Below are 9,224 nucleotides of genomic sequence, written 5' to 3'. Positions count from 1 at the left end.
CTCAATACTTTCCTCTAGGACTAGTAGAAAATTCTAGCACATGGTTTTATCTCACTCCAGTATGTATTGTTGTCACTCTATTGGTTGATGTGTAAAATGCCAGCTCTCTGGTTTCTTGTCAGTGATGAGTTCAGCTCTCTTGAGTTCTTTTTCCTTTTGTCTTCTGATGGGATTTTGGAATTGAGTTTTATGTCCATGCATATGCTTCTCTTGAACTGTATTTGGACTTCCATCCTTCTTGCCCTTCCAGCTGGCCATCCCAGAACTGTTTGCTAAGCCTTCTGTTCTGCAGGCTGAACAAACGCAGTTTTCTCCCCCTCTCCTTATATGACAGAATCTCCAGTCCTCTGATGACCCTTGTGGCCCTTTTCTGGACCCTCTCCAGCCTGTCTGCATCTTTTCTGTAATGAAATGAAAATTGCTGGAAGAATGTAGCTAGTTACTGCCTGGCACACTGTTTATTCTGAGACAGAGAGAGAGATCTCTCACCTTGATGAAACAGAAGGGATGTATTTGTGGCCACTTGCAGTGATACTCAGAAATTTTCCTTTTTACAGTAGAAATAAAACTACCACTGAAGACAGGACTTCCCACGTTTCAGGACCCACAAGGTTGGTGCAGCACTGTCATACCTGACAAAGTGAGCAGGGCTCCCCAAGAGGGGGGGCCCAAAGCAAATATCATGTCCCAGATATCACAGAGCTCCCCAGAGTGCTGCTCGACCCTGGGGGATTTGGGCTCAACCCCTTTCCTTTCTAAACTCTTCCAGAGAGGAGCCTGTGTGTGGCTGGAGAGGAACAGACAAAATATCACCAAGAAAAAAGCAGAGAGAAAAAAGAGATCACCCCCCTTGGATCCAGCAATAATCCTGGTAGGAAGTTGGGGTCCTTGGATGGTGTATATGCACCCAAGGTTTCAAGTGGGCCTCTTTGGATTAGTATTAATTTCCTGAGCCCACCTTTTGGTGGTGGCCCACAAATTTGAGGGGGGAGGGGTGTTATTTTGTGCTAAGATTTTCCTCACAACTCTTGAAGATGTATTGTAGGTGTCAGGAAGTAGCATGAAGGCATGCTGGTTATAGAGATCTGTGGGTTTCACTGCAGGGGAGCACACAGGATCTACCTGCCACGTGTCACCATCAGCTGGAAAAGAAGTCCTCAAGGAAGGCACTGAATGCTCTGGGCTGCAGGTGTGTAAAGCCAAATATTGGGAATTAGAGTCTGGAAATTGTATTAGCCACCAAGGTAAAGCAATCAGGAATAATGCTGAAAGGAGAGTCCTGTGCAGGAAGGTTGTGTTACAGACTGAAGTGAAGATGGATGCCATCTGCTTATGATGCAGACAAATCCTTGTCATTTTGTCAGATATTTGGTGTTCTGCAGCTTTGTTTCCAGCTGGTTGGCTTCAGTTTTGGCCACTGTTTTTCCTGCTGTGCTGTGGGACAAACCATGCAGTCAACTGCATCTTTTTCCATATGCAAACTGCAGACTCAAGAGAAGGGGGAGATTTGTCTGTAAGGTGCTGCTCTGTGTGATGAAACATGCCTGGTCTTCTTCTTGTAGAAGGAAGTTCTTCTGAAAAAAGAAAAGCAGGAGAACAAGGAAGAAAGAGCTTCTCAGCTGGCACCGAAATCTGGTGAGAGCCCTGAGTTAGGGAATAGTGATGCAGGTTCTTCCTGGATGTTGTTGGTGTCAGCTGTGTCAGCTGTTCTGCTCAGCCCCCTTCTTGGAGAAAGGGAGCAAGAGGAGGAAGCATTGTGAAGGGAAGGTATTAAGGTGTGGCTGGGTGTGAGGAAAGCCTTGGATAAGGCTCCCTGGGTAGTTTGTCCTTGTGCAGCAGAAGCACTGCTCATCTTTGGACTGCAGGGCCTGAGTGATGGGCAAAGCAGAGAGAACAAAATCCACTGAATGTCTCCATGTTTCCCTGGTGTTTAGGTACCCTGCCAGGCATGGGAGTGCTGGATTTAGAAGACCTTGAATTTCTCGAGTATTTAGAGGTACTTTCTGTGCGGGATAGGGAGGTTGCCATGATGGGGCTGGGGAGGTTAGGGGAAGAATCCAGGAGGACCTGAGAGCTTGGTTCTGAGCTGGGCCCAGCCCTTGCTGCAGCTGCTTTGCTCCTTTCCCTGGAAGTTGTCATCAGGTTGGAGCAGAAAAGAAGCATGAAATGATGGGTTTGGGGATGGTGTAAGTGAAGTGAAGCGGGGCTCCCGTGAGGAAGAAGTGCTGCTCAGGGTCTGATAGCAGAAGCAGGGGTCAGACTCAGGCATTTCTTTGTGCTGCCACAGATTTCCCTGGAAAAACTGAAGGCTGTGTAAAGGAAAGCTCAGCAAAGTTTCCCTTTTGCCTTGTGGAATCAAAAATTGTTTTTCATTCAGTCAGCTGCAAGGCAAAGGAGATGATGTTTATTTCTGCCCTTTCCAACTCTTGTGTTTGATCTCTTGTAGAAGGAATTTCCTACAGAAAAAGAAGAGAAGGAGACAAAGAAAATAGAAGTATCTTCTCAGCCGGCACCGAAATCTGGTGAGAGTCCTGAGTTAGGGAATAGTGATCCAGGTTCTTCCTCTCTGAATGCTGCTGCTCAGGAAAGGAACTAAAGTGGTGATTGACTCCGTTCTTCCCTGGTGTGTAGGTGCCCTGCCAGCTGTGCAACCAAAGAAAAAAGAAGGCCTTGATGTTCTCCTGCCTTCAGAGGTACTTTCTGTGAGGGATAGGGAGGTTGCCATGATGGGGCTGGGGAGGGTAGGGGGAAAATCCAGGAGGCCCTGAGAGCTTGGTTCTGAGCTGGGCCCAGCCCTTGCTGAAGCTGCTTTGCTCCTTTCCCTGGAAGTTGTCATCAGGTTGGAGCAGGAAGCTGGGGCTTTTCCCTGGAGCAAAGCAGGAGAAAAGCAGGAGAAAAGAAGGATGAAATGATGGGTTTGGGGATGGTGTAAGTGAAGTGAAGCGGGGCTCCCGTGAGGAAGAAGTGCTGCTCAGGGTCTGATAGCAGAAGCAGGGGTCAGACTCAGGCATTTCTTTGTGCTGCCACAGATTTCCCTGGAAAAACTGAAGGCTGTGTAAAGGAAAGCTCAGCAAAGTTTCCCTTTTTCCTAGCAGAAGAAAACAGTGTTTTTCAATCAGTCAGCTGAAAGGCAAAGGAGATGATGTTTGTTTCTGCCCTTTCCAAGTCTTGTGTTTGCTCTTTTGCAGAAGTACGTTCTTGTGAAAAAAGAAAAGCAGGAGAACAAGAAAGAAGTAGTTTCTCACCCGGCTCCGAAATCTGGTGAGCGTCCTGAGTTAGGGAACAGTGATCCAGGTTCTCCCTCTTTGAATGTTACTGCGTGGGAAAGGAACTAAAGTGGTGATTGACTTGTCAGACAGCAAATGTTTGCCTTGCCTGTGAATCCTGGTGTCCACCAGGAGAGTAGTAAAGGAGCTTTTTCTCCCTTTTGTTCTTTCTCTGGGAAGAGAGAGTGTGGCGTTTGGATTCCAATGGGTGCTGTTTGAAGCAAGTGCCCGTCTTGCTTTTATTGCTGTGGTGTCTCTCAGTTCATGTGAAAAATATGTTCAGCATAAGGGGAGAATCAGGACTGGAGCGTCTTGAGTTTTCCTGTAGCATTGCCTTTTTTGGCTGGTCTCTTTGGATGGAAAAGCTGTGCCTGCTCTTTTCTGATTCTTGGAGGGGTTTTGAGTGGAGCTGAGGGAAAATTTGTGTCTCAATACTTTCCTCTAGGACTAGTAGAAAATTCTAGCACATGGCTTTATCTCACTCCAGTATGTATTGTTGTCACTCTATTGGTTGATGTGTAAAATGCCAGCTCTCTGGTTTCTTGTCAGTGATGAGTTCAGCTCTCTTGAGTTCTTTTTCCTTTTGTCTTCTGATGGGATTTTGGAATTGAGTTTTATGTCCATGCATATGCTTCTCTTGAACTGTATTTGGACTTCCATCCTTCTTGCCCTTCCAGCTGGCCATCCCAGAACTGTTTGCTAAGCCTTCTGTTCTGCAGGCTGAACAAACGCAGTTTTCTCCCCCTCTCCTTATATGACAGAATCTCCAGTCCTCTGATGACCCTTGTGGCCCTTTTCTGGACCCTCTCCAGCCTGTCTGCATCTTTTCTGTAATGAAATGAAAATTGCTGGAAGAATGTAGCTAGTTACTGCCTGGCACACTGTTTATTCTGAGACAGAGAGAGAGATCTCTCACCTTGATGAAACAGAAGGGATGTATTTGTGGCCACTTGCAGTGATACTCAGAAATTTTCCTTTTTACAGTAGAAATAAAACTACCACTGAAGACAGGACTTCCCACGTTTCAGGACCCACAAGGTTGGTGCAGCACTGTCATACCTGACAAAGTGAGCAGGGCTCCCCAAGAGGGGGGGCCCAAAGCAAATATCATGTCCCAGATATCACAGAGCTCCCCAGAGTGCTGCTCGACCCTGGGGGATTTGGGCTCAACCCCTTTCCTTTCTAAACTCTTCCAGAGAGGAGCCTGTGTGTGGCTGGAGAGGAACAGACAAAATATCACCAAGAAAAAAGCAGAGAGAAAAAAGAGATCACCCCCCTTGGATCCAGCAATAATCCTGGTAGGAAGTTGGGGTCCTTGGATGGTGTATATGCACCCAAGGTTTCAAGTGGGCCTCTTTTGGATTAGTATTAATTTCCTGAGCCCACCTTTTGGTGGTGGCCCACAAATTTGAGGGGGGAGGGGTGTTATTTTGTGCTAAGATTTTCCTCACAACTCTTCAAGATGTATTGTAGGTGTCAGGAAGTAGCATGAAGGCATGCTGGTTATAGAGATCTGTGGGTTTCACTGCAGGGGAGCACACAGGATCTACCTGCCACGTGTCACCATCAGCTGGAAAAGAAGTCCTCAAGGAAGGCACTGAATGCTCTGGGCTGCAGGTGTGTAAAGCCAAATATTGGGAATTAGAGTCTGGAAATTGTATTAGCCACCAAGGTAAAGCAATCAGGAATAATGCTGAAAGGAGAGTCCTGTGCAGGAAGGTTGTGTTACAGACTGAAGTGAAGATGGATGCCATCTGCTTATGATGCAGACAAATCCTTGTCATTTTGTCAGATATTTGGTGTTCTGCAGCTTTGTTTCCAGCTGGTTGGCTTCAGTTTTGGCCACTGTTTTTCCTGCTGTGCTGTGGGACAAACCATGCAGTCAACTGCATCTTTTTCCATATGCAAAATGCAGACTCAAGAGAAGGGGGAGATTTGTCTGTAAGGTGCTGCTCTGTGTGATGAAACATGCCTGGTCTTCCTCCTTCTACAAGAAAGATCATGCAGAACCCCTTGAATTTTGGTGACCTTTCTAATGCTTTCCCTGCCTCTGCAAAACATGTGCGTTTTTGGCCACGTTAAGAGATGTTTGCAAAGGGTTCTCTTCAGAGGGAGTCCATGAGGGGAATAAGGCAGGAATCCTGTTGGTGTTGGGTATGGGACAGGGCTAGACAGAAGGTTCTGGAGTCTTCTGTAACAGCTTAAAGGGAGTGGAGCAAATTATTTGCACTTGGGGACATGGTTTAGTGGGCATGGTGGTGTTGGTTTCCCTGTGGGCCTTGATGCTCTTCGAGGTCTTTTCCAACCTCAGTGATTCTTTGGTTCTATGTCCACACAGGAGCAATTGGCCCAGCTCCAGAGTGAGAACCTTTCTCTCTGCCAGCAACTGGAAGAGATGCAGATCCAGGATCTCATCAGAAAAAGCATTGTGAATGTGGCACAGGACTGGCTTAATAACATCTCCAAGAATTTCAGTGCTGATACTCAGAAGAAAGTTAACCTCCTGGAAGAGAGAAACAAGGAGTTAAATGCTGAGTACAATGATTTAAGAGAGCAATTCCTTAAATATGAGGCTGACAAAGCAGAAAGAGAGGTAAAGCATACACTATGAGCAGTGTTTAAGACTATTAGCAGTGTTTTGGTGTTAATTGATGTGTTTTGGGGGCTTCTAAAGGACCTTCCTGTTTGTCAAAAGGTCAGCTTCAGAGACGAATTCTCTTCTACCATGCGTAGCAATATTTAAATTTGTTTGTTCTTTGTGGCTCTATGGAAGACAAATAACTGGACAGAAGACTCATTAGGACCTCAGTTAAACTGTCTTTCTGCAAATTCAGTGTACATGAGTAGTAAATGTGCTTCTCTGCAGAGCACTAGCATAAATTTCTGTTGCTCAAGCATGGACAAACCAAGTCCCCTTTCTGCATGGAGGTGTTTTTTCTCTACATCTCTTTTTTTCAGAAAAGAGGTGGAAGAGAAAAGAGAGGGGGATGGAGTGAGGGATAGGTAGAGAGTTGAAAAAGCTGTAGGTAATGGCAGAATGCACTGTTCTGTCTGCTCCTAGGAGTAAGTATGGTCTGCTCATAGAGAGTACTATGAGAGTCTACTTGTAGTCTACTCATGGGAGAGTATTCTACCAGCCCCAGGCAGAGACATGATTTCAAAGCTACTGTACCTATTTTTTTAGTCTTCCTTTACTTTCTGGAAAGCACTCACTGAGTCCCATTGAGTGTTTAGACACTGGTGTCCTGCCTTTAGTCACCAGAGTAAACTCTGCAGCCAGACTATGGTGTTACAACAGATTGCCTTGAGTTTTTCTTAAAAAAAAAAAAGAAAAATACATGATTCAGTGTATGCTTGTGTATTGTTTGAGAAGAATAATACTTAAGCCTTTTTTGTGTGTGAGAAAACAGAAATCCTGATGAACAGCTGCTGATAGTTTGGAGATGCTCAGCTGTTGGCAGGCAAAATTGAGTCCCAAGACAGGTCTAATTGTATAATCAAATCATGTTCTTACAACTTTCTTCATGCTCATGTAACCATTTGATTAGGGCACAATCAGACAGCTGCAGCAGGAGCTTGCTGATGCTCTTAGAAAGCTGGCTGTGGCAGAAGCTTCCCTGGAAGTTAACATGTGCCACTGCAAGAACCTGGAGGAAACCAAACTGGGCTTGCAGAAGGAATTGGAAGAGGTTAAAACCAAGGTACACAAAGTTCTCATAAAATCCTAAAACAAGCTTCAACACACTAGATGGGATGGTGAGTGACTGAGTCAGACTGGTTTGTAAAAGCAGTGTCTATGTCTGTGACATGAGGACACTTTGCCCTTACTTGGTGAAAGGTTTGTATGTGGTTGGGTTCTCTGCAAAAGGAACTCCGTGTCTCTTGCTTATTGACACTTGGTTTGGCCATGCAGATTGTCTGAAGCTTGCTGTGCTTCCCCTCCCAGTGGTACCAGAGAATCATAGAAATATTTTGGTTGGCAAAGACCTCTCAGGTCAAATCAAGCTGTTAGCCCAGCACTGCCAGCAAATCATGTTCCTCAGCACCACCTCTCCACATCTTTCATGTCTTTTATCTTTATCTTCAGTGGTGGTGACTCAATCGCTTCCCTGGGCAACCAGGTCCAATGTCTGAGAACCCTTTAAGTGAAAGGATTTTTCCTGGCACTTGGCCTTATTGAATCTCCTGCAATTGGCCTTGGCCCATTGATCTAGCCTATGCAGGGGTCTCTGCAGAGCCTTCTCAAGCAGATCAACACTCCCACCCAGCTTGGATGCCAGCTGCAAACTGACTGAGGGTACAGCTGATTCCACTCTCCAGATCACTCACTTTTACCAGTAAAGAGAACTTGTCCCAGTGCTGAGCCCTGGGGAACACCACTGGGAACACCACCAATGGATTTAACTCCATCCCCCAGCATGTTGCCAACTCTGAATGCTTTTGTAACTTACTCTGCATATATGTAGGTATCTGTAAAGGGTCTAAGAGGTCTCCTTAGGAGAAGGATGAAGTTTTTAATTGATATTTTCAATGGAGGAACAGCCAAGGGGATACAGAGTCACTGAAAGGGTCAGAGGGTGAGTGTTGGTGCTTAGAACCATTTTGTGGGGAATTGGTGGAGGGATGGGAAAGGAGAGTGTGGAAGATGATGAAATGACACAGTTTGTGTCCATTTGCTAGTAGGAGTGAAGGTTGGAATGGACCTGAAGTGATGACAGTTCTTTGGGTAGCAGACACAGGCAGTCCTGGGTTCTTCAACAGCAGCTGATTCCTCTCCATAAAAGCTCAGCTGACTGTTGTGGATTCTTGCTGTTCTTTTTTAGTGTCAGCAGCTGGAAAAACGACGTCTTCAGTCTGAGGGCTGTGTTCATGGCTTGAAGATTGCCTTGGAAATTGAGGAAAGAGACCAGAGAGTCTCTTATCAGAGACTGCAGCTCCTGTTGGCATCTTCTGAGAATACTGCCATGAAACAACTGGAAGAACGAGTGAAGTGGTAAGAGAGTAACACAGTGAACCAAGGTGTCTGTCACCTTCTGGGATTGTCCTTGGGGTCTGGGGGGTCCTTGTTGCATCACAGCAAATTAATGGATGATTTGGAAGATGCTTTTGTTTGTCTTTTCCCCCCTGGTCTTTAAGAATTGGTGCTCTGGTGGATTTCCATAATAAGATCTGTATTTCTCTTTAAGCCTTGAAGCTCAAAGTGCCAGACTGGAAGCTACAGTCCAGCAGCAAAGCAGTAGAATTGAGGCCCTTCAGAGAGACCTGCAAGGCTATGCCCAGGTAAGCTGCTCATGTTGGGAGCTTCTGAGCCTCATTACCAATTGCTGTGAATTGCTTTGAATTGCTACCAATTGCTTTGAATTTTTGTCATGTTTTTTTCTGGGTTGATGGTTGGACTCGGTGATCTTAGAGGTCTATTCCAGTTGTAACAATTCTGATTCTGTAATCCCAGCTATGAGGAAAGGGACTGCTGAAAGTGTCCTCACTTCTTCTTGAAGTGAGCTCTGATTTGTTTGAGGTTTTTGGTGATGGTTTTCCTGCCAAAATATGTTCTTCTTTTCTGAGACTTCTTTTCAGGTTGTTGATTTTTTTTTTTCTGGGCTGTATTTTGAAATGTTTGACTTTCCTTGCTGCTCATTCCAGTCCTCCAGTAGCAGGTGACTATAACTAATCCTGATGCAGTTCCCATGATGGGGGAAAGATGAAAAGGTGATCTGCAAAGCAGTCTGCAAGGGCACCTCAAGGGCACCTCAAGGGCAGGCTGTGCTGGAGAGGCAGGGAGCTGGGAAGAGTCCCTGCAAGGCAGGCAGAGTCCATGAGCCCCAGGGGCAGGAACAACCCCACACACAACCCCAAGAAGAGCAGCACAGCTCTGCTGAGAGCCAGAAGGATGAGCCAAGAGTGCAGATCTGCATTCCTGCCAGGATTTGGTGTCTTGTAGGTCTGGGAGTGGAGGGG

General features: G+C 45.9%; 1 protein-coding gene across 1 annotated transcript; it reads left to right on the top strand.

Annotated features, from left to right (window-relative positions):
- The first annotated feature begins 597 nt into the window (after positions 1-597).
- On the top strand, positions 598-8,263 carry LOC115598205 (ankyrin repeat domain-containing protein 26-like). Its single transcript, XM_030449304.1, has 6 exons — positions 598-611; positions 770-871; positions 1,104-1,189; positions 5,605-5,859; positions 6,815-6,967; positions 8,090-8,263. The coding sequence occupies exons 4-6, from the start codon at positions 5,662-5,664 to the stop codon at positions 8,261-8,263; spliced, it is 525 nt and encodes a 174-aa protein (XP_030305164.1). The 5' UTR covers positions 598-611; positions 770-871; positions 1,104-1,189; positions 5,605-5,661.
- The last annotated feature ends 961 nt before the right edge of the window (positions 8,264-9,224 follow it).

This window comes from Calypte anna, chromosome 1, assembly GCF_003957555.1.
Source record: "Calypte anna isolate BGI_N300 chromosome 1, bCalAnn1_v1.p, whole genome shotgun sequence".
In the NCBI taxonomy this organism is placed as follows: domain Eukaryota; kingdom Metazoa; phylum Chordata; class Aves; order Apodiformes; family Trochilidae; genus Calypte; species Calypte anna.
The sequence above is the reverse complement of the archived record's forward strand: the minus strand, read 5'-3'. Positions and strand labels throughout refer to the sequence as shown.

Bases quoted from the DNA above. Each gene is read 5' to 3' on its own strand.
- LOC115598205 (XM_030449304.1), top strand. From the start codon at position 5,662: ATGCAGATCCAGGATCTCATCAGAAAAAGCATTGTGAATGTGGCACAG. The intron at 5,860-6,814 runs GTAAAGCATACA...CCATTTGATTAG, and splicing joins CTGACAAAGCAGAAAGAGAG to GGCACAATCAGACAGCTGCA. The intron at 6,968-8,089 runs GTACACAAAGTT...GTTCTTTTTTAG, and splicing joins TGGAAGAGGTTAAAACCAAG to TGTCAGCAGCTGGAAAAACG.